The sequence below is a fragment of the Hibiscus syriacus genome, unplaced genomic scaffold (genome assembly GCF_006381635.1).
Source record: "Hibiscus syriacus cultivar Baekdansim isolate YM2019G1 unplaced genomic scaffold, ASM638163v2 tig00013960_pilon, whole genome shotgun sequence".
Lineage (NCBI taxonomy): Eukaryota > Viridiplantae > Streptophyta > Magnoliopsida > Malvales > Malvaceae > Hibiscus > Hibiscus syriacus.
In genome coordinates, this window is record NW_024062312.1 from 1,555,471 (window position 1) to 1,581,141 (window position 25,671).

A 25,671-nucleotide genomic window follows, 5' to 3' on the forward strand; every position below is an offset into this window, starting at 1 on the left:
TGATGACAAATTCAATACATGTATGTGAATATTACCATACTCCATGTCATCACACATCAAATCATCCCTATTAAAAGGAACACAATCATCATCGTGAACAAGCATGAAAAGTTTAAACTCACACAACCCTAAATGACAATTTAGACAAAATAAGACAATTTTGTACGTACCACTAATATATTGCACTAATAATGTGCTTTTCCATCCACTTAAGGTCATTGTGACTCTTTTAATGATGTAATATCCTCGATCTTGTTTTCATCATCTTTATTAAATATCTACATGTGAGCAACAACAAAATCACACATTAAACTTTATGCTTAGTACGGCCAATGATAATAATCAAAGGTCGATTAGTTTTTATTTTACATGGTCAAACGATGTCAAGTTAATTTAACATGCAACGTCGGTCTTCCATTACCAAGGTAATAATTGTTAATAACAGAGTGACAAATTTGTTATAAAACGATAATGTTAATGACTATTTTATTATTTTTAAAACTTTAGTGCTAAAACAAAATATTTACTTAAGTGACCATTTGTGTAATTCACACAAAAATCCCACAAACTAATGCATTTAATTTAATAAATAAAATAACAACATCAAAATTTTAAAATACCACATCATTAAAAAGTTCTAGAAAAAATTGAATAATAGAACTGCTCAAAGAGAGCATTTCTAGATTAGGTATTGGTATTGGATGAACATTATCGATAATGTTTTTCTGATCGCCAGAAAAAACGAGTTTTGACTGACGGTATCGATACCCTATGAATAGGGTGTCAATATTGTTTGTTGGGTATCAGTGGGGTATTGATACCATTTTCCAATTTCAACTAGTAGCTAGTTTTGGTATCGATACCATGGGTGGGCACTGATACTGATTATTTTTCCAAACATCAAATCAAGTTCCCAACACAGGGGTATCGATACTGTAAGTTTTCTCAGATTCTAGTAGTCAATTTTAGTACCGATATTGAAGGGTCAGTATCGATACTGATAAGCTTAGTATCGATACCACAAGGTCTCTTCAGTTTCCAACAAGAAGTTTTGGTATCGGTACCAAAGGTGAGTATCAATATTGAAATGTTAGTATCGATACTAATAGGCTTAGTATCGGTACCATCGACATGAATTGTGCAAGAAGCTCGACTTAATTCAAGGGTTTTTAGAATAGGTCTAACAACATCAGAACTTCTCTAATAAACTTACAAGTGAGAACAACTAATAAATACAGAAAAAACATAAAAAATCTCATGAGATACTATGTCATAAAACTAGCCTTTGTGTGACACTTAAAAAACAACAAGGACACCCGAGTCAAATTAGCAACACGAAGATCACCTTGTATGTTAGAATATTCGGATATATCTCCTCAAACGATCTTAAAAGATGTAAAACTAAAAGATTTTACACTATGTAATTAGATCCAACCCTATATATATATATAAACAAGAAAGTTTCCTCAGGCTACACTGGTATATATATAGCTGAAGCTGTTTCCTCTCCATCTTTCTTAGGTATTAGTATATTAAAAACACAAAATGCCCGAGTTTTCATGGTCAGATATATGATCAGTCAACACATATGAGCTTCCTCAGGTTAGGGTCTGAGTTTAAGATTTTCAGTGTCATGGTTAGGGTCTGAGTTTAAGATTTTCAGTGACATGACAAGATTACTAATTTAGGGTTTAACTTTGATCCGGTTTTATGAAGCGTATCTAACAAGCATACTCGAATATATATTATAACATATAGTGTATGTCTGGTGCCAATCCCGTGAGAAACCGTACGTAAATCAGTAATCCAAAAACCAGTAAAAATGCCAACCAAATGTTGTCTGTAAATGTAAGAATCACATCAATTTTCTTTCCACCCCCTTTTTTGTTTCTTTTTGATTCATTAATAGAAACACAACTTTCATGGATTAGTGGAACTCTACCATCTGCTGGAGTGCTGCCTTCGGTTTTACATCCGGGCATCGTTTAAGCCTCACTTCGACTGGTTCTGGCTCTTAGCTTTCTTTGCTCTGCTCTTTTCCTGCATCTTCTTCTTCTTTGCTTCAGCTGTGATCCAAGCATAATCTTGGGGTATCGCGAATGGATCTTGAAGGTTTTCGATCTTGTTGTTGCTGTGATTGGATGAGCCCGGGCGTTGGTATGGTGCCTTTATCCACTGAAACCAGGATGAACCTGTCAGATGTGTCACTGCAGGGCTTTCTCGCCCGACACAGGGGCTTGAAGGGGGCGTTGCAAACTCATCCACAGGCTGTAGTTCTTCGAACTTGGTGAAAGAAACCAATACTCTGATCGTTGGAACCACTGGGATAGCAACCTAAGTGCAACCATGAGCATTTCTTAGTATAATTGATGATACAATGTTCATACATTTCATTTAGTGACTGAGCTAAAATAACCGTATCGACACTTATGACGCGCACATATTTGAACATGATAAACAAGAATATAACCCTCTAAATATAATGGAAAACTTGGAACAAATTTGTGCATACCATGTAAGAAGCATACCCATATCGGAAACTCACCCGAGTCCGAGTAAGTTAGGAGATTTGCATGTGTTAAGGACATACTCCACTCTTACAGTTCAAATTTTCATTAATCTGACAGAGTATACAATTCAAAATCAAAACATTTAAGAACTTTGAACACATTTTAGTCCAAGATGCATATGTGGCGACAAAGCAAAGTTTTCCAGAAATACACCGAACAGGTGACTGCCGCTGTTAAATGCCAGGCTAAAGTATATGAATAGAAAAGAAGATAAACGAGAAAACAAATACTCGAATCAAAATCTCCTATTGCAATGAGGAACATGTAACAGCAGAGTCAACTCAAAAAAGGACTACAAGTGTTTGACTGTTGAACCTACAGCAAAGGTGAATTAAACCAACCAAAAATAAAAATTTTCAACGCAAACAAATGAACAAATAATATCCATTTCAAGAAACCTGTAAAGATGAGTCCCTCTTAACACTTTCCATCACTAAATGCAATACTTGGAACGGATTGCAAAAGATGTAAAAGGTTTCGATGAATCATGCAAAAATGGTTGGAACAATGCTGGCAATGGAAATAAAAAATAAGACCTTCAAAATCTTTGAGAGAAATGTTTCGAGGAAAATGGAACCAACTCTGTCTTTTTTGTTCGATACGGGTTACTTTCTAGGACTTCAATCATTACTGAATAATTACGACAATGACTGGAATTCATTTTGCTTAGTCATCACAAATTTTGGGTAATCAGCAAAGCCTCCAAATACAAAGCAGAAAATCATTTACAACTGCCCAGGTGATCACTCTATCATATAAAGACAACCTATCTTTTGCAAACTACATATCTCTAGAGACATTTCCAGACAATCATAAGAGAAGACAATATGTAGAAAAATATAAGGTTATTAAGAAACGTACATGATGAGAAACTCAATAAATCTGAACGATAAAGACAAATAAAGTTTCATCAAAAGAACATACCTTGACGGGGAAGGTTCCAGCAGGAAGCTTTGTAGTGAGTAGTTCCCTTAACCGACGAATTGCCTTGACTTTGTTCGCAAGAATGTCTAGCAATGGCAGGAGTTCTTCGGTTTGCAGCGGGAAGCTTGGAGAAAGCCAAAGAACAGGCCTCAACCCTTTCTTATACTCATTCTCCTTGCCACTATCCTTACGCCGATTACCACTCTCTGAGCTCATAGAAGTTGCTCTCAAATCTTTTATCCTCCTCCGATCATCCCTTGCCACAATTTCCACAGAATGCCTACCAGGTTTTATCTGACTCTTGGAAGGAGAGTCTCCAAGTAAGTCGCTAACTTTTACATCCACAGAAAGAGAACTTCTAGGCGGCACAATCTTTCTCGGTGGTTCATGCTTTGTCTCCCGTTTCCTCCATCCACCAAACCATCCTTTCTTTTCCTGCTTAGTCTCTACATTTCTATAACCATTGGTCTCCTCGAGAGGGATTTGCCTAGATTCATAACAGCTATGGCGATGCCCAATAATGGCATCACCATTCTCATTGGATATTTCTGAAGAATCCAACTTAAGAGCAACTTCAAGTTGTCTCCTTTCATCTTCTGTCAATATCTCATCGAGCTCTTCACTTTCTGTTTCATTCTCATTGGAAGCTACGAAGAACTCATCATCCGTCATGGCCCCAGGCACCCTCCTAGATTTGATGCTAACAATGACATTGTGCATATCATACACCTTAGCCTTCCAGACACCCACCATTTCGGTTTTCTCTTGTCGCCTCCATGTCACTTGTGGCAAAAGAACTGCCTGTGTCACATCTATCCCTGGCCGGAATATATTAGTTTGAGACATTGCAACCACTTCTTGTCGAACCTCTTCATCAGTTGCTTGAGAACCAGCACCATCAAAAGCATTTATGACCTCTTTATCCTTGTGTGAGATCATACAAAGTGACCCAGGAGGAACCTTCCCATCCTCGGAGCCATCACCAAGGAAAAGAATACTCTGATCCGACCGCTGAATTCTGAATCCGTCAAATCCAGCCAAAGTCATATCAGCTCGCAAATTGGCACCCCTCTTCCAAATTTTATACGTATCTGAAGGAGCAATTCTGGAAATGAACGGTATCACGGAACTCTCGAAATGGAATGTGATCTCCATGTAAAAGTCTCTCATCCTTTGCATAGTTCCCACCAAGCGAGGCAACCTTCTACACCATTTTGCCCACGCCAATGGCGGGTAATGCCGAACAATAGTCATAGCAATAGCTTCTTCCCTATTACAAATCGCTTCTTGAAGCGCACTCCATCCTTGTTCATTCTGCAAGCTCCAATCAGAGCCGGCAACCATAAGCATTTCGGTTGCAGTTTCATCACCGAGTTTAACAGCCAAGTGAAGAGGAGTATCCCTGTTAGGAACATCGCGCCGATCGATCACGGAAGAGATCCCATCAGCCTTCTCTTCCTCGGACAACGAGGCTGCCTCAGTCTGAATCTCGGCCGGGTTCCCAAGTCGTGGGAGAGAGGCAAGTATCCTCTTGAGACAGGCATAATCCTTCATGGCAACAGCTTTGTGCACCGGACTATGTGCATACTTAGAAACATCAACACCCGCCATGCCACTCAGGAGTCAAAATACGTTATTCAAACCCTAAGATTAGCTTCCAAATTGAAAACACGATTTCAATCATTCAACATAAGAACACTCGATCTCAACTCAAAATTCCCCAACAATGCGCAAGCACATTAGCAAACTATTCCTCCCTAAAACAAATCGAAGAACAATTCACACCCAATTCGCAGTAATAGACAGTTATTATAACTACCGTAAAAAGAACATTTGGGGGACACGAAATAGAGATCCAAAAAATTCTTACCTGGTTCTTTCCTCCTTCCTTTTTTTTCCTAGGCAACCAAATAATGTTCCCAGAAAAATAAAGAAGAATAATTTCAAGCACTTGACCCCATCAAAGACACCTCCACTTCTCTTCCTCTCTTACTGCTACCTTGCGATCCACAATCCAGATCAGAACAATACTGAAGAACATGCACGCGGGTGTTCCAAACAAAATAATAATATTAATTAAAAAGAAAAACAGGTGGTGAATCCGGTACGGTAGAGAATACAAAATGATGCGCAAAGAACTAAAGAAAAGAATAACTATACAGGAAAGTAAACAAAACCCCAACTATCAAGAAAACCCAACACAAAATGAAGCGTTTATAAAATCAAAAACTGAAACGAAAAATAAAAATAAAGGACAAGTCAAGTACCCAAAGTTACAGATTTTTGAAATTCGGATTCTTCATGTGGATGTGATTTTTTTTAATATAATAATGTATTGAAATTATTTTTTAATCATTAATTTTTTAATATTTTTTTACCTTTTTTTAGAAGGATAGGAACAAGGAATTGCTTTCTTGTCACCATTTTTTGTATTTTATTTCTTGTTTTTAAATAATAATATACTTTTAATGCGATTAAAAACAATAATAATAAAAATAATGCTAAATAATAAATTCAGAAGAAACTAATTATACAATATTAAGTCGAGGTAAAATAAACGTCTGATTAAGAATTAATATTTTATATATCGAATGCCATGAGCTTTACTTTTTTTTTTAGGCTTAATACCAAAGGAAGTGTACTAATCATACTTCAATTCTAGAATAAATGTTTAAACTATTTTTTATCTATATAGGTGTCAAATGTTATCATTTTAGGTGTTCGGGTCATCAACGACGTTAATTTCCCATGTTAAGTGACATGTGCCACAATTTGGTGATTTTAAAATTTATTTTTTTTAAAATAGTATTATATATATTAAAAAAAGATTAATTTCAATGACCATAATAAAAACCTTTTTTAGTGATTGTTAATGTCAATGACCATAATAAAAGCGAATTAAAAGTTTCATGATTGTAATGTAAATTTTAAAAGTTTAGTACCCAAGTGAAAGTGTCTTAAAAGTTCAATGACCGCTAAATGTAGTTTATCCTTAAATTAATTTCATTTACCATACACCATGCTTGGTTTCCTTATATGTTAAGTAAAATCCTTATATTTTTAAGGGTAAACTACATTGATGATCACTTAACTATTGTTAGATTTTATTTTGACTATCAATGTTTCAATTTAATCAATCAAATCATTAAATTATTTAAATGATTCAATCAAGCCACATGTCATTAACATTTAAAAGAGTAGGAGACACTGCAGTTAAATTTTTTTTGGTATAAATACATAATTAGTCCCTATTACTTATATATATTCTTTATATTTGGTCCTAATTTTAATAAATAAATATAAATTTAACTCTCGAATCAAGTGATGTCATGTGTCATTGGTGACACATGTCATCATTCGATTAGTGAATTAAATTTATTTTAATTTATTTTTAGTTTAACATATTTATTTTTCTCCAATCAGAGGTGGCTTGACTGAAGTATTTAAATAGTTTGGTGGTCTGATTAATTAAATCAAACATCAGTGATCAAAATAAAATCTGGGAATAGTTAAGTGGCCCAGCGTAGTTTACCCTTTGTTTAGTACCATGAAATTACTTAACCGGAACCAGACCCGAACAAGTGGGAGTCTGAGATGAGTTGATGGCATTTTCTTCTTAGGGATTTGAAGTATTCATATGTTTATTTTTATTTTCTGGAGCTATCGTTCTCTTTTTTCCGATCTCAATCATCACGGGAAGCTGAAAATAAAATATGGTAACGAATTTCTTTACTTTTTATATATATTTTTTAAAATGTCAAAGATTGCTTTGATCTTTTCTTTTTTTTGGCCGTCTTGATAATCCATGATTAGATCTTTTGAATTTATAAAATAAAAAGATAATCTGCTTACAATTCTAGAAAATATATGTTTTTGTTATGATTATTTTATCTGATTGTGTATAGATTCCTTTATTTTATTAGTATCTGGCAATTCAAAGGGATTAATATTTTATATTATTGGAATTAGAATTTGATGTAGATTTAACTAATGTTTTTATTTTATTTTTTGTTTACTATTTGAAAAAAATATTGCCTAGATAAAATAAGTAAGATTTTTTAGGTTTGCTAGGTAGAAATTCATATTTGTTTAACGCTTTGCAATATTTTCCCGTAAGTTTGCTTTTTTTGCTTTTTGTTTAGGTTGTTGCATTAGTTGTCTGCAAACTGCAGTAACAATTCTGAAGTCATTTATCTGTATGTTGCTCCGATTCTTGTCCGATGCGTGTCATGACATGAATATAGGGATATTACCCTGCTAGGGCTCTCCAAATGCATAAAGGAACTTAGAAAAAATATAAAAATAGTGCCACTCGAGTAACGTAGTTTCTTTACTCCGTTTCATGTAAGATGTTAGCTTTTCTTCTTCTTTTTTTTTTTTTGGGGGGTGGGTGTGGTTTACATTGCCTTAAATTATTTTCATGAAAAAGAGTGGCTTTTCCAGAGCTGAAAGTTTAACTTGGAATATAATGTTTGCTAAACGCCTGATTTGTACGCTTAATTTGTAGCAGAAAATGGAGGACATGGACATTGATTCATTAGTGGACATACACGACACTCCTGATAGGTTATCTTCACAACGAATGAATGGAAGTCATCGTGTTGGCAATTTATATGTAGCTGGTCATGTGGGAGATTCTAATTCTGCATCTTTGGATAGGCTAAGCGGCAGAGGTAGAGTGGTTGCTGAAAATGGGTTGCACAGAAATCATTATAAACACCCTCAAAAACTTTCAGCTGGTGTTGATGAAATTGAACATCGAAAAAACACTATTGTTTTGCCCCCACTAGGGGAAACTCGAGAAAATGCTCCCCTATCCAGAAAAGCAACATTGGAGAGAAGCAGGAATTCCATCGGAGAGCAATACAAGGATAAAGGAAAAGCTCCTTGTTTTAAACTGCCATATAAATCCTCTGGATTTGGAGAAGACCATGCTATTGTAAATTTAACCGGACGGAATATGCACAAACCTGAAATGAAATTTCCACAAGGTGGATCAGAAAATTGCTTTGCTGAAGGAGGAAGAAAAGGTAATGTACCAAGAAATGGTGGTTCTTTTACATGTAATTCTTCAAGCAATTCTGCAACGGCCAGAGATAACTGCAAGGGTAAAGAAAAAATAGATGACACTGGATTCAAAGGTGTTGGCTCTGGTATGGATCATGCAAAAGGGGTGGATCTCTTTTGTATTTCCCCTCTTAGATTGGAAAAGCAATTGTTTGCAACTCACCATCCTGATGTCTCACCAAGAGCAATCGGGAAAAAAAGGGTGGTTCGGAATGGTTGCATCGCCCCTCTGAATATGGCTACCAGGGCTAAACAACTCAATGAACAAACCCAGATCAGCTTTAAATCTGAACACAATATTGGGAATGTAGTTAGCAACAGTCCTTGTGGAGACATAAGTGGGATAATCTCAGAAGATAATTACTATGGTAAAGGAGGAGTTGTCCATCCCCATGCATCCATGAATCCTGATATCAATGTTACTAGTTTATCTGGAAGGTAAAATTTAATTAATGTCCTTTAATTAGATTTTTGTGCCTATTGTCTACCTGGTGCTTTCTTTATATTGTTTATTGGTTTCATTTCTGTATTAAACGAAATTCCTTCTGGTACTTTGAATAGCATGTGTAAAATGACGATATAGCTTTTTTTATTTTCAAATTAATGTTGATGTCAAGATAATCTTGTTGGATTAACTTATGTTTATTCCTTAATTCTAACAACAAGGGTCTGTATGACTAAAACATGTGGTTTTCTTGCTGCAGTGCTGTTAAGAACAATAGCGATTCGATTAGAGATGAATGCTTTGGGAAAAAAGTTGGTCAGAGAAGTATACACAACTGTTCAAAAAATGTAGACCGTGCAGATGCACATCATTTCAGCATATTTAAAAATGTTGGATGCCAAATGAGTCAACAGAATGAAAATAAAGTTGTAAAAAGAAATGACACTTATCGAGGAAACAACATAGTTCTATCTGGTTGGCTTGGAAATCATGATGCAACTGAAAAAGCTCCTGTGATCTTCTCAAAATCCAACCATATAAGTGAACCTTCTCCAGAAAATATGATGCCTAAAAGGCAAACGAAAAACAAATTAACCTCAGGAAATAGTGGTGAAAGCACTAGGCTCATTCCTTATGATGCAAATGTTGTGTTTCTTGGCTCATCTCAGGAATCATCGAGGTCAAGGTCATCTAGAATTAATATTGGGCAACATCTGAATGTTTTGGATCTTGATGAGTCATTTGAAATGAGAGGGACAAATGCCAATTTTAGAGACTGTGTCAGTGATGAGGAATTAGAGGCTAGGGCAAGACAAGTTGAATCAGATGAAATCTTGGCCCGTGAACTCCAAGAAACATTATATCACAAGGTCCCAATATATGAAAATTTTGAGGTTGACCCTGTTTCTATTTACCACATTTCTCCCTCAATGATGGTGACTTGTTTATTTATATTTGCTAGCTTTAAATGTTTACGAATCTTTCAACAGATTGATGAAAACATTGCAAGGGCACTTCAACAGGAGGAAGATACACTCCCCATTACTTCTACTCGTCATCTTCGTGAGCGTCTTCAGGTGAGTAAACTTGAAATTTTTAATTTTACCACTTTTCTCCCTCATTGATGGTGACTTGTTTATTTATATTTGCTAGCTTTAAATGTTTACGAATCTTTAAACAGATTGATGAAAACATTGCAAGGATACTTCAACAGGAGGAAGATACAATCCCCAGTACTTCTACTCTTCATCTTCGTGAGTGTCTTCAGGTGAGTAAACTTGAAATTTTTAATTTTATCACTTTTCTCCCTCATTGATGGTGACTTGTTTATTTATATTTGCTAGCTTTAAATGTTTACGAATCTTTCTACAGAATGATGAAATCATTGCAAAGACACTTCAACAGGAGGAAGATACACTTCCCAGTATTTCTACTCGTCATCTTCGTGAGTGTCTTCAGGTGAGAAAACTTGAAATTTTTAATTCTACCACTTTTCTCCCTCATTGATGGTTACTTGTTTATTTATATTTGCTAGCTTTAAATGTTTACGAATCTTTCAACAGATTGAAGAAATCATTGCAATGGCACTTCAACAGGAGGAAGATACACTCCCCAGTACTTCTACTCATCACCTTCGTGAGTATCTTCAGGTGAGTAAACTTGAAATTTTTAATTTTTTATTGTTTTAGTTGTTGATTACTTGAGGGTGTTGTCAAAAGCCATGAATGTTACTGTAATTCTCCTATATTGAACGTGTGGGAAACTTACAATTAAATATACAAGTCTATGTCTTATCTTAGGTAACTTCTAAACTAAGAAAGAGACTAATTCTAGTAATAAAAACAATCCCTTAGAGTTAGGCATCCTAACTAATAAAATATTTACAAATCCTACTCAATCTCCTTAATTTAGGAATATAATATCTCACACTCTTCCTCAAGATGGGGGGATGGATGTCTTCCATCCTTAGCTGGCCTGTTAACTTCTGAAAATACTTACCAGGTAGTCCCTTGGTAAGTATATCTGCAACTTGATCTCCAGTGGTCACATAGGGAGTACAGATCAAGCCACTGTCAAGTTTCTCTTTTATGAAATGTCTATTCACTTCAACATGTTTTGTTCTATCATGTTGAACTGGATTATGAGCAATGTTGATTGTTGACTTGTTATCACAGTATAGTTTCATCGCTCCATTCCATTTTACCTTCAAGTCCTCTAAAATAATCTTCTTCCCAATGCCATAGGTCGAAATTCAACTTCTGCACTGGATCTGGCCATCACATTCTATTTTTTGCTTCTCCAAGTAACTAAGTTTCCTCCGAAGAAAGTGTAGTAGCCTGAGGTTGACCTTCTATCAGTTATGGATCCTGCATAGTCTGCTCCCGTGTATGCTTCCAGAGTCCAGTTCCCCTCTCTTCTAAACAGAATTCCTTTTGCCTGGTGTGCCCTTCAAGTACTGTAAAATTTGGACTACAACCCTTAGGTGTGATTCCTTAGGATTGTGCATGAATTGTCTCATAACCCCAACATCATATGTTATGTCTGGCCTGGTGTGTGACAAATAGATAAGCCTTCCCACTAGTCTCTGAAATGAACTTCTGTCAACTGCCATATCATCCTCCTTGGAGTCTCCAAGCTTGTGATCGACTTCTATAGGAGTTTCCGTTGGTTTGCATCCTAGTTTTCCAGTTTCCTTCAACAAGTCCAAAGTATACTTCTGCTGAGATATAAAGATTTCTTGCTATGAGTGTGCCACCTTAATACCAAGGAAGTAATTTAATCTTCCAACCTCCTTCACTTCAAACACTTTTATAAGACACTTCTTTAAACTATCAATTCCTTCAAAATCATTACCTGTAACAATTATATCATCTACATATACCAACAATGCAGTTACTCCCCTGAAGGAGAGTGTTTCACAAACAGAGTATGGCCACTTTGACTATGTTTGAAACCTTGTCTTAGCACTACTTTAGTAAACCTCCTAAACCAAGCTCTTGGGGACCGTTTTACTCCATGTAGAGCTTTCCTCAATCTGTAAACTGCCTGTCCAGTATTCGAACTAAATCTAGGTGGAATATCCATGTACACTTCCTCTTCAAGGTCCCCATGCAAGAAGCATTCTTAATGTCAAACTGTTGCAAATTTCATCCCTGAATAACTGCCAAGGGCAGTAGGACCCTCATTGTGTTCATCTTTGCAATAGGGGCAAATGTTTCAAGATAATCAATCTCATAGGTTTGAGAGTACCCTTTTGCCACCAATCTTGCTTTGTACCTTTCTAAAGAACCATCTGACTTGTACTTGATAGTAAACACCCATTTGTGTCCCACTGTTTTCTTCCCTTCTGACAGCTTCACTAAATCCCATGTTTTATTCTTTTCCAGTGCTTCCATTTCTTCTTTCATAGCCTTTTTCCAATTCTCATTTTCTAATGCCTCGGATACTGTTTTAGGAATAGTAATGTCATTTATGCTAGTAAGGAAGGCTCTGTGATTTGGGGATAGGTTTTTGTAGGTCATAAACAAATAGGAAGGATGTTTGGTGGTGCAGGTTCTTTTTCCTTCTCTAATAGCAATGGGAAATTCAAAATCAGAAGTTGATATAGCATTTTCAGAATCATTTTGTTCAGAAGAAGTTTCAAAATGTACCTCAAATTGTATAGGAGCAAGAGCATGAGAAGGGGATGATTGAATCTGCATAGGTGTCTTCCTCCTCGAATAGACCCTTAGGGGATAAGTAGTGTCCTGAATATTGGGTTGCGATGTATTAATGTTTGGTTGAGGAGCATTAGGTTCTGACTGAGGAGAAGAAGATGGAGTAGGAGCAGGTTGTGTAGGTTGTATAGGTATAGTAGATGTAGGAAGATCAATAAGGGACTGAAGTAAAAACAAATTTGCATCCTTGTCTTCCCTAAATGATATTTCCCCCTGAAGATAAGGAACTGTAAAATAACTCTCTTTTTCCACAGAAGTGACATCAGCGAAGGTGTAGTATTTCCTTGTAGGTGGGTGGTAGCACTTGTAGCTCTTTTGAGTGGAGGAATAGCAATGCCCTTGGATCAAGTTTACCTCGACTTTGAGAATGGATGTGAACAAAAGCAACACCTAAATACCCACGATTTTAGGTTAAGAGATGTGTTGAAATTTGGAAAGATTTTTGTAAGGGTTTGAAGGGGACTTTGGGAATCGAGGACTTTAGTGGGAAGTATTTTTATCGTGTAAGTGACAATTAACACAACCTCTCCCCAGTACCTTTTAGGGACCTTGTTTTGAAATAAAAGGGCTCTAGTTATGGAAAGGAGATGTCAATTCTTTCTTTCTACTACCCTATTCTGTTGGGGAGTATTTACACAAGAGGACTCATGTATAATACATTTTTTTAAGACTGAGCTGAAGGCTATTAAAAAAGGAATTGATCTATTCCTTTCGTCTGAATGGGCTTCGAAAGGAAGATTAATCCTAGAGTCTGATTGTAAATCAGCAGTTGATTGGATTCTGTCACCAGTTTCTGCCCCTACGTTTCTCAGTACTTTGGTTGGAGAAATTGGGACCTTAGTTTCTGCCAGGGGTATTATTGTTAGATGGATTCCTAGGAGTTGCAATTCAGAGGCAGATAAGTTAGCTAAGGAGGGAATTGGTTGATGATTATAGCTTTATGGTAGGTTTGGTTTGTATTTTATTTTGGGAAGTTATGATGTAAGATGTAAGATTATGTAATTTTGGTTTATTAAAAAGATGAGGTACTCTTTTCCTCCTTCCGATGTTGTCTCTTCCACAAGAGCCAACTAAGAAGGAGGTTTTTAATGAGACCTCCTATTCCTATAAAAAAAAAGGGGGCTAGGACTTTATTAAAGTAGTCATTGGCATTATCTGATCTAATTCGCTTTATTTCAGCCCCAAACTGAGTCTTAATCATGATGTAGAAAGTTTTAAAAGTAGAGGTAACATCTTACTTTTATTTCAGTAGGTAAATCCAAGTAACCCGAGTACAATCGTCTATAAAAGACACAAACCATCTAGCCCCAGTTATGTTAGTGTAGGAATTATAGAAATGAGTTGTCAAGAGATTCTGTAATTATTTTCTGTTTTCAAATCCCTTATTTCAAGGGATTACATCTCCTAAGATTAATATCTTTCCTAACTTAGAGTTTCCTAGTTTAGAGGCATAATTTGTATATAAATATGTAATATGTTTCTATTGAAAGTGTGCAAGAATAAAATAACAGACTTGATTGTTTCCTACTATACAGTATGTTTTCTTTCTATAGTCTGATTTTCTACATGGTATCAGAGCAGAGCGATCAATCCGATTTCCACTTCTTTTTAAATCAATTCTTGTTCAACTCTATTTTTTTCATGGCTAATTGGGATCCCTCAGCATCCGAAATCACTTCCCAGACCAGCCCATCTCAATCTATTTTTTCAGATTTTAGATTTTCAGTGCAGCAGAGGCAAAATCGCCTCTGGTGTGAACATTGTAAGAAACCAGGCCATATGATAGATCAATGTTGGAAGCTGCACGGAAAATCAGCCAACTTGCAGCCCACATGGTCCAGGTTTCAAAAGGAGGCCCATATTCCCTCTCAAGATGATTCCTCAAGCAGTTTTAGCAAGAAACAGATAGAGGAGCTGCAGCAGATTTTGAGCAGTATGACAGTCAGGCTTACCAATGTGACTTAGACTGCTATTGATGGGAATAACCCATATGCTTTCTCGGTACAATGGATAATAGACTCGGGTGCATCAGATCATATGACAGGAAATATTGATCTCTTGGAGGAATATAATGAAAGCAGCTTACCAGCTTCTATCAAAATAGTAGATGGCTCTCTCACTACAGTCAAAGGGAGTGGTTCTGTTACATTAAACAAAAATCTAATACTTCATAATGTCCTCTATGTTCCTAGACTTGCATGCAATCTGCTGTCAGTCAGCAAATTAATTAAAGATTCTGGTTGTAATGTTGTGTTTGGTATTGGTGGTTGCATTTTTCAGGCACAAGACTCGAAGAGCGTGATTGGCAGTGCTAGGCTGGGCAAATGATTGTACACCCTTGGAGGTAAAACATCTCATAATCATGCCTTATCCAGTGCTCTTAGGAAACCAATTTTATCTTCTGGTCTCAATACTGATAAAATTATGTTATGGCACTCTAGATTAGGTCATCCTAATTTTTACTCTCTTTCCAAAATGTTACCGAACTTATTTATAAATAAAGATTCATCATTGTTTTCCTGTGAAATTTGTCAAATACCCAAACACACCAGAAAACCATATATTGCAGCCAAATTCGAACCAACAACACCTTTTTCCATCATCTATAGTGATATTTAGGCCCCTTCTCCTGTCAAAAGTATTTCTGGGTATAAGTGGTATGTATCTTTTATAGATGATTACTCTAGGACAACATGGGTATTCTTAATGAGAGAAAAGTCTGAGGTTGAGTCTCTTTTTAAAATTTTTATCAAAAAGTTGAAACCCAATTTGACACAAAAATAAAAATTTTGAGGAGTGACAATGGGAGTGAGTATTTGAATAAAACTCTTGGGTATTTCTTTAAGGAAAAAGGCATTGTTCACCTTACGTCTTGTGTCAACACACCTCAACAAAACGGGATAGCTGAAAGGAAAAATAGACATCTTCTAGAGGTTATTAGGTCTCTTCTGTTTGTTGCTAATGCTCCTAAGTATCTTTGGGGGGAAGCTCTTCTTACAACCACGTACCTCATCAATAGAATGCCAAGTAAGACTTTAGATTTCAAAATTCCTACTAAGGTTCTGTTTCAACTTTTTTCCCATTTTAAACATTTAAACTCAAGTCTTTCTCCTCGGGTGTTTGGGTGTACAGCCTTTGTTCATATCCACAACAGAGGGAAATTAGATCCTAGGTCCATAAAGTGTGTGTTCTTGGGATATTCTTCGAGTCAAAAGAGTTACAGGTGTTACTCACCTTCCACAAAAAAGACATATGTCTCCTTTGATGTTATATTTTTTGAAAACCAACCTTATTTTTCGGGAACAGAAATTCAGGGGGAGAGTTACAAGGAATTTCAGTCTGTTCAAACCAATATTTCTTTACAGCCTATCCTTTCTTTACCTATTACTGTCTCTCCAAAGCCGGCTAGCACAGTTCCAATTCCTAGTTAGGGTGATGGGAATAACCTAAATAACTCTGAAGAATTACCTTTCTTCTTACCTCAGAACTCTAGTCCGTGCAAAACCCCTTCCACCACTATCAAAAATGCACCTAACAATGACCCTGAAACCATAACTCCCCATCCGAAACAACTCAGTGTTTACTCAAGAAGAAGGAAAGATGTTGCTGAAGAAATCAATCAGCCTAGCATTCGCCAAGAACCAGATTCAGATCCTGTTGCCTCTGAAAGCCAAGAACCAGATTCGGATCTTGTTGCATCTAAAACAGAAGGTAATGATGATTACCAAGAGGCTACTACTGTTGATCTTGATGACTTTCCTATTGCTATTAGGAAAGGGGTAAGAAAATGCACTGCTCATCCCATAAATAAGTATGTTGCATATGGGAAATTACAACCTAATTTCAGGGCCTTCACTGTCAGCATTAACAGTGTGAAAATCCCAAGAAATGTGATAGAATCATTTCAATCTCTTGAGTGGAAAAAAGCTGTGGAAGAGGAGATAAAAGCGTTGCAAAAGAATAAGACATGGAGTTTGACAGACTTGCCAGAAGGGAAGAGAGCTGTTGTATGTAGGTGGATATTCACAGTCAAATATCATTCGGATGGGAGTGTGGAAAGATACAAGGCAAGGCTGGTTGCTAAAGGTTTTTCTCAGTCCTATGGCATCGACTACCAAGAGACTTTTGCACCGGTTGCAAAATTGAATACCATCAGAATATTGTTATCAGTAGCTGTTAACATGGACTGGAAATTGCATCAGCTGGACATAAAGAATGCTTTTCTGAATGGGAACCTTGAAGAAGAAGTATACATGGAGGTCCCCCCGGATTAGAAGGAAAGGTCACTAAGAAAACTGTGCAAGCTCAATAAATCCTTATATGGCTTAAAACAGTCTCCCAGGGCTTGGTTTGATCGATTTGCTAAGGTTATGACACAGAATGGTTTCAAACAAAGTCAAGCGGATCACACAATATTCAGAAAAATTACACCGAGTGGTAAGATAACCCTCCTAATTGTCTATGTAGATGATATGATCATAACTGGCAGTGATATAGAAGAAATAGAAAAACTAAAGATGAATCTTGCAAAGGAGTTTGAAACCAAGGATTTAGGGAGTATGAGGTATTTCCTGGGTATGGAAGTTGCAAGGTCCGAAGAAGGGCTGGTCATAAACCAGCGTAAGTATGTTTTGGATCTTCTTGCAGAAACAGGGATGCTCGACTGCAAACCAGTTGAAACTCCAATGGAGCAAGGCTTGAAATTTTGCAAGGACCGGACTAGAAATCCAATAAACAAGGAAACCTACCAAAGGTTAGTTGGGAAGTTGATCTACCTTTCACTGACCAGGCCTGATATTGCATACTCAGTGAGCATTGTCAGCCAACATATGAGTGATCCTCGAGAAGAACATTTGGAAGCTGTTAACAGAATTCTAAGGTTCTTGAAGTTCACCCCAGGAGCTGGACTTATATTTAGAAAAAATCAAGACAGAACAGTGAAGGTTTATACGGATGCAAGCTGGGAGGTTAATTAACTGATAGAAGGTCAGTTAGTGGCTACTGTGCCTACGTTTGGAGTAATTTGGTGACTTGGAGAAGTAAGGAACAAGTTGTTGTCTCTCGAAGTAGTGCTGAGTCAGAGTTTAGAGCAATGGCTCTCGGAATATGTGAAGGAATGTGGATTAAAAGACTGCTCTCGGAACTGGACTTAGATGACAAGAAGAATTTTGAGATTTTTAGTGACAGTCAATCAGCTATGAGTATAGCAAAAAACCCAGTACAACATGATAGAACGAAACACATTGAGATAGACATACATTTTATTTACGAGAAGGTCAACAATGGAGTTGCACAACTGCAGTACATTGCGACGAAGAAACAACTTGCAGATATCTTCACCAAAGCCCTTCCACGAGTGACTTTTGATGAGTTGTCATTCAAACTGGGAATATACAACATATATACACCAGTTTGAGGGGGAGTGTAGGAATTATAGAAATGAGCTGTCAAGAGATTCTGTAATTATTTTCTGTTTTCAAATCTCTTATTTCAAGGGATTACATCTCCTAAGATTAGTATCTTTCCTAACTTAGAGTTTCCTAGTTTAGAGGCATGATTTGTATATAAATATGTAATATGTTTCTATTGAAAGTATGCAAGAATAAAATAACAGACTTGACTGTTTCCTACGATCTGTTTTCTACTATACAGTATGTTTTCTTTCTATAGTCTGATTTTCTACAGTTAGGAATAGTAGGTCCCTAAACATCACTTTGAATAAGAGTAAAGGGATTGTTGGTTCGTTTATTACTTGCTGGGAAAGAGGAATGTTTATGCTTTGCGAGTTCACAAACTTCACAATGAAATTCTTCAATATTTAAGGATTTACACAAGGAGGGAAACATAGTTTTTAAGAGTCTAAAAGGTGGGTGACCAAGGCGAAAATGATGTAGCTAGATTTGGTCTTTATTGGTTGTAGATTCGGATAAAAAAGACAACGGCTGGGTATTCAAAACTCTAGCTGGTCTACTAAGGTCTTCAAGGTAGTATAGGTCGTTTCTTTCCCTAGCACACCCAATCATACTCTTCGTTTCTTGCTCCTCAAAAATGCATTGTGTAGGATGAAACAGAACATTGCAGTTAGTATCTTTGATAAGCTTTGCAATAGAAATAAGGCTAGTAAATAGTTTTGGCAAATGTAGGATATTTTTAAGCAATAGGGTTTTACAGTTTTACTAATGGCAATATCTCCTTGGCCAGCAACTATTACCATAGTACCATTTGCAATTGTGATTTTCTTGTTGCTAGGGCAGGGTGTGTAGGTGAGGAATTAGTCATATGATCAATGGCTCTTGAGTCAATTATCCAGGAGTTTTGGGTAGATATGTGGGTGGATGATTCCAAGGCATTACAATTCTGAGAAGAGGAAGAGGATATATCTGAGAAAACCAGATTGCATGTACCTGTAAATGATGGTTTTTCTAAGGATTCCAGTAGATTCTTCAATTTTTCTACTTCTTCTCGGTTGAACTCAACAAATTGTTCATCTGATTCCTTAGCCACTTGTTTGGTTGCATAAGCTTTGCTCTGTCCCTTTGCTGAGCTTCCTTTCTCTGTGAAGTTCCTACTTGCTGACTGAGACTTCTCATGTAATCTCCAACATTTCTCTTTGGCGTGGCGAGGCTTTTTGCAGTATGTACACCATAAGGAGTCCCTGTTCACTGTCCTTGTTCCTTCCGGTTTGCCTTCAATACTTTGTTGTTCCAGACGTGTTGGTCCCTCAGGAACAACTCTAGTAACCAAGGCTGAACTTTCTACTTGATTGTTTTCAACCACCATCACTCCTCTTCTTCCTTCTTCAGCATGAATGATAGCAATAGTTTCATTCAGTGAGGGCAAATCTTCTTTTCCTAGAATCTGGACTCTTACTGCATCAAATTCTATATTTAGTCCAGCAAGAAAGTCATAAATCCTATCTTTTTCGACAAACCTCTTTAGAATTGTTGCATCCTCACTGCATTTCATCTGAATGCATTGATAGTGGTCCATTTCCTGCCAAAGATTTTGCTGCAGATTAGAATACTTTGTAATTGATTTGCTTCCCTGTTTGGTGTCTGAAATCTTCTTGATTTCATAAATCTGGGCAGCATCTCGAACCTTCGAATAGGTTTGTTTTACAGCCTCCCATATCTCCTGGGTTCTAAGAAACATACAGATATCACTAATTTCAGACACCGTTGAATTCCACAACCAAGACATCACTAATGAGTCTTGTTCATCCCAAGCCTCGAATCTGGGATCTCCTTCCTCAGGACCCTTTTCGAGGAGATGACTGAATTTACCTCTTCCTTTTAGAAAAGTTCGAACCAATTGTGACCACTTAAGGTAGTTCTCACCATTCAATCTATAGGCGGCTTGTATATTTTGTAAGTCACTCGTCGGATTAGAGTGACTTCCCTCACTCATTGTGCCTCCTTGAGCAGTTTCAGTACTGCTGTAATCACCCACATCGCCCACATTTTGCCGATCAGGTGTCATACTTTCTCAAGGAATGATAGGAACTAAGAAAAAACTGCTCAACAAGAAGATTAACACCCAAATACGAGTGGCTCTAATACCATGTCAAAAGACATGAATTTTAATGTAATTCTCACATATTAAACGTGTGGGAAACTTAAAATTAAATATACAAACTTATGCCTTATCTTAGGTAACTTCTAAACTGGGAAAGTCTAATTCTAGTAATAAAAACAATCCCTTAGAGTTGGGGATCCTAACTAATAAAATATTTACCAATCCTACTCAACCTCCTTAATTTAGGAATCTAATATCTGACAAGTGTCGTGAAATTTCAGCCTGTGAACTCCAAGAACAATTATATCACGAGGTCTCGATGGTGTGGTTGATCTGTTTTCATTTAACAAATTTCAGCCTGTGAACTCCAAGAACAATTATATTTGCTAGCGTTAAATGTTTATGGATCTTTCAACAGATTGAAGAAAACGTTGCAAGGGCACTTCAGCAGGAGGAAGATACACTCCCCAGTACTACTCACAGTCTTCGTGCGGGTAATCAGGTGAGTAAGCTTGAAATTATTATTTTGTATTGTTTAAGATGATGATTACCTGAGAGTGTCATGAAATGACTTTGCATCATGATTCATGAAACATCTTATGAACATTAAGATGCCTGCTAAATTTGTGTTTAAACTAGTGGAAACGTGACATTACAAGGGGCATGGATTTCTAATCTTAAAAGTAGAAGAGACTTGGATTTAGTAATTTTGTCCCTCCACATGGTAAATTATCAAGGTTAACACAAACCTTGAGGTCATTAAGGTTTTTGTAGTTCCATGTTATTTAATTTTTTTGCATATTTGATTGTGATAATTAATAAAAGGCTGGAGAGCAAATTAGAGTTTGGTTGGTAAATGAACTGAGATTGATTTAAACTTCTCCCCCCCCCCCCTTTTTAATCTTGTGAACACATGTATTATAACCATCTAAAAAATATAGTGCCAGCGAGCTAGGGTGGTAAATTCTGTTGTACCCAAAGACTTGAAACCAAATCCTGCTTTCGTGAAGGACAGAAGGAATAGAAGGGAAACTTGGAGGCTCTAGCCTGGTCATTGGACCTAAAAATGTCTTGAAACCTAGTGTTATGCTCGCTTCTAGCATTGGCATCTCTGAGAAATACACCTTGATGTTTTAGTAAAAGAGGTATGAGATCCCACATCCTGCAAATCTGGACAAGCTAGCTTTTATACAGCTGTGCCATGCTACCATATCCCAAAAAATTTGCGGCTAAGTGATTAGCTTTGTCAAGACTATTTTAATGAGATACTACTAATTGAAGGAATCAGTGATGCAAACACTGTATGTCTCTATATATCTTGGTCATTATATTGTAAACCCGTCTGTAGTTACTGATACTTGTCAGTTGTGGACATTTTCCCTGGTGCATGCACACTGTTATTTGGTTTGCACTTGCTTTCTGTTATTGCCTAATCTTTATGCATAATCCATGGGCTTGTCTTAAGATAAATAATTTCATTTTGATGTGCCACAAATCATTGTTTGCATGTTGAGAGTTGAGACCCAAGAGCTTGTTGTTATCGTTAAAATGCTTTTTAACATTCATAATTAATTTTATTATATTTTCTATTTGAGTACAAACACATTGATAATTAATCTTGCTATAATTAGTTGTGTATGCCAATTATTCTGGTTGGTTACGTGATTGTATCCCTTGGCTTCTTGTTTAATGTTCAAAGTTATTTTTTCCTTGAGAATTGCTAAAAGGATGTTCTTATTCTCACTATCTTTTTCCTCTTTTTTCTTTAATGGAGAAGTTCTCTCTTTTCTGGTTTAATAAGGAGAGTTGTATTTTTCTGATCTCAGAAATGAGCATTGATGCTGTGTATGTTGTTGATGTAATTTCAAGAAGTTAAGAACTTATTTTTGACACAAGAAAGAGTATAAAAGAGCTTGCACAAAATTTTAGGAACCATCCTCTCTGAATCGCTTTTAGATGCTTTTACAGTTTTGGTTGTTATCAAAGATGGTAGAGGTGCAACTTTATGAGTACTCTCTTTTTTGTTGCTGCTAGGTTGAATGACCTTAGTTTTACTGTTTGATTGGGGCTAATCTTGCTCCCTGAAGAGAAGGGAAACTATATTTCATTTATTCTATTTGAATAAGTGGAAAGACCTATTGTAGGATTCTATATTTGTATTCTATATCCGATCAAGGTTTTTATTTTTCAAGCATTAAAGAAATGTATTGGTTAATTCGATTTTGATCGTTTTTCTTTCTTGTACTTTAGATTGTATTCATCCTCTCTTCAACTATATGAACTTGATGCTTTGCTTTTGAATTTGTATAAGTTCCTCATGTAATATTATTCTTTGCTTCAAATCAGATAGGCTCAACAAGGCAGTCTCGTACTCAGTCTTCATTACGGACGTCTCAGAATTCTTCAAATAGGAGAGGAGTATGGGCTTCATTTTCCTTGCTTTTCCTTTTTGAATTTGTGCAAGTTACTCCTGTTGTATCATTCTTTGCTTCTTATGCAGAGAGGCTCAGCAAGGCAGTCTCGTACTCGGTCTCCATTGCGGACTTTTCAGAATACTTCAAATAGGAGAGGTGTACGGACTCATTTTTGTACTTCTTCTAGAGTGATTTTCCTTTTGAATTTGTGCAAGTTACTACTGTTTATATTATTCTTTGCTTCTTATGCAGAGAGGCTCAGCAAGGCAGTCTCGTGCTCGGTCCCCATTGCGAACTTCTCAGAATACTTCAAATAGAAGAGGTACACGGGTTCGTTTTTCTACTTATTCTAGAGTGTCGCGGTCAAGGAATCAAGTTTTGAATCAGCGTCAAGCAGTACCATCTACGACAAGGAATTTTCACTTTCCATCGGACATGAATTTGGATATGGTAATGTTTCCCCCCTTTTGTCCTATCCTTGATCTTTTACTTTCAACAAAAACTAATTTTTGGCTTCCTGATACAGAGACCTAATATGATAGAAGCCATGGAGAATATTATAGAAGTTGATATCACTGGTGACACCTTCCGAATTCATGATTTTACCGAGTACGATTTTTCTATAATTTTTTTATTACTACTATTAGAAATGGATTTGTGTTGACCATATTTGATTAATATCTTGCAATTTGGTAGACAATTTATTTAGAGGTTACAATAGGGCCATTTTTTTGTGGCAATGTTAAGTGTCTAGGGCTGTGAAATGTAAGTTCAGTCTTGAGGGTTTCTACTTTATGCATTAATATTTGGTATTTATACACAAATGTTAAGAATATGCAAATAGGCTCCGTCACAGGGCGATTGATAGGGAAGCCTAGAATCGAGATTAATTGCCTTCTCTTCATTTCAATTTCTGGGACAAAATATTTTTATTTACAATTCAGACTCATCAAAGGGAGTTTAAAACATTAGGACTCATTAGAGAACAGACCAGGATCTCTTTTAGAGTTTGGTGAAAGGTTTCATTGCCATTGTTTTATTCATCATCTCTTTAAATAAAGATTGCTTATTACTTTAATTAAGGAAACTAGGAAAGTCGTATCAAACTAAATAAAGTCCTACAACAGATTTGGTGCCACCTTTGGCCAATTTACATTTTTTTTTGGAAGCGAACAACTTTATTTTGAGCATCTTGGGTGATTAGCGGACCTATAATGTTTTACAACTGGTGAACTGATAGCATCCCAAAGTGGTTCACAACTCTCTCTATACGGTGATTTTAACAAGCCCAATTTTTTCTTCTTTTCGATCAGTTGTTCGCGACATCGATGTCAGTTTATATGTTCCATCCAAGTTCTTTATTGTCATAGATAGACCACCACCCAGTTCCACGACTATCACTTATTGCAGTTAGGTTGAAGGAAAAATCTAGATGTTGAAAATTTGTAGAATGGCAAGTTATGTGTGTGGTTAAGAGTATCTGATATAGGTAGAGGACGACTACTAATCCGTCGATATCTTTTGACTTCAGTAATTAATCTTTATCTTCTGTAATTTACCCTAGCCTATTTCGATGTTGCTTGCTTAATAGTCAATTTACAATTTCCTATCTTTGACGACTAATAATCCGTCTATAGCTTTTGACTTCAGTAATTAATCTCTATCTTCTGTAATTTACCCTGTTTTTACTTCTGCTTTAGCCTATTTCGGTGATGCCTGCTTGCTTAATATTCTATTTAAAATTTCCTATCTTTGGATTATAAATGTCGAAGTTGCCATATCATCACCTTTTGTCTTCCTGCAGTAGCAATAATGAAAGGTATTTGGCACTCGACGAAAATAACGATCAGCCTACTGGTGAATGGCAGAGAAAGACTAATAATCCGTCGATAGATTTTAACTTCAATAATTAATCTTCTATTCTTCTTTAATTTTTTTTTTTACTTCTGCTTCATCATATTTCTATATAGCCTTAATGTTCTATTTATGATTTCCTTTGGATTGCGAATGTTGAAGTCGTTATATCGTCTCCTTTCGTGTTCCTGCAGTAGTGACAATAATCATCAGCGTACTGGAGCTTCTACTCGGCAGATTAACAGTTTACCGCTCTCGAAAGTGCAGGTATATTTCTTGGTCATTGAGAGGGGGGGGGGAATCACACACACCCTGTACAAGTTTTTTTTCCTCGTCTGTATGTGTTGGACGAAAAGGTCGGACTGGTCGGTCAGACTGGTTCAATCTGGAACCAATGACATGTCTGGTTTGGTATGTCCTCAAGAAATGAGGATTCAATTAACCAGATCAAACGGTATAAAACCGGCGGCTCAGAGATCATACCGATTTGACTGTGATTCTGGTTTTTTTCATCGTCGATACGAAAACAGTTTCTCCAGAAATCAGCTGTGAATTATTGTTTCCGATTCCTTTCTCTATGCAGACTGATAATTCCGATGAAGTTTGTACCATATGCCTCGAAAGCCCCTCCACTGGAGAAACTGTTCGCCATCTTCCTTGTCTACATAAATTTCACAAGGACGTAAGCTGTTCTATCTTGGCAACGCCACTTCGTTTTCCCCGTCTGTAACTGATTTCGAGTTGACCTATACGGAGGACATTGACGAGTTTAATGTTTTTAATCCTCTATGTTCCCTTCATGTGTTGCAGTGTATCGATCCGTGGCTCAGCCGGAAAACGTCATGCCCGGTTTGCAACTCATCCATAAATTGAATGGGGAGGAGCGTATATGCTTTGAAATGTTGAAAGGAGAGGAGATCATGAATATATTGTGTAAAGTTATGGGGCATCGCATGCAACTTTTTCAGTTTTCTTTTTCTACTACCAAAAAAGCCCTCGTATTATCGAACAATTACAAAATGATCATCGGACTCTGTGTAGGGTTCATACTTATTTTCCGAGCTTAAACCTCAAAATTTTCTAGAGTAGATTTACCTAATCAACTACCAGTCTAGATTTCAAGATTATAATATGTATTTTTATTTTATATATCATGAAATTTATAT

The 25,671-nt window shown here is 36.5% G+C and overlaps 2 protein-coding genes across 3 annotated transcripts; one reads left to right on the forward strand and one right to left on the reverse strand.

Annotated features, from left to right (window-relative positions):
- Positions 1-1,761: 1,761 nt before the first annotated feature.
- Positions 1,762-5,459, reverse strand: LOC120206728 (ankyrin repeat domain-containing protein 13C-A-like). Of its 2 annotated transcripts, none has more exons than XM_039206311.1 (3): positions 5,365-5,459; positions 3,495-5,251; positions 1,762-2,334 (listed from the first exon to the last, which is right to left on the reverse strand). In XM_039206311.1, the coding sequence occupies exons 2-3, from the start codon at positions 5,103-5,105 to the stop codon at positions 1,993-1,995; spliced, it is 1,953 nt and encodes a 650-aa protein (XP_039062242.1). In that variant the 5' UTR covers positions 5,106-5,251; positions 5,365-5,459; the 3' UTR covers positions 1,762-1,992. The 2 variants fall into 2 exon arrangements, with proteins under 2 accessions (XP_039062242.1, XP_039062243.1); XM_039206312.1 differs by having other exon boundaries at positions 3,495-5,148; positions 5,365-5,446.
- A 1,614-nt stretch (positions 5,460-7,073) lies between these two features.
- On the forward strand, positions 7,074-25,621 carry LOC120206727. Its single transcript, XM_039206310.1, has 16 exons — positions 7,074-7,210; positions 8,002-8,999; positions 9,266-9,899; positions 9,993-10,082; positions 10,187-10,273; positions 10,378-10,464; positions 10,569-10,655; positions 20,656-20,739; positions 22,584-22,655; positions 22,738-22,809; positions 22,904-23,101; positions 23,178-23,260; positions 24,456-24,485; positions 24,703-24,772; positions 25,089-25,187; positions 25,316-25,621. The coding sequence occupies exons 1-16, from the start codon at positions 7,208-7,210 to the stop codon at positions 25,376-25,378; spliced, it is 2,757 nt and encodes a 918-aa protein (XP_039062241.1). The 5' UTR covers positions 7,074-7,207; the 3' UTR covers positions 25,379-25,621.
- The last annotated feature ends 50 nt before the right edge of the window (positions 25,622-25,671 follow it).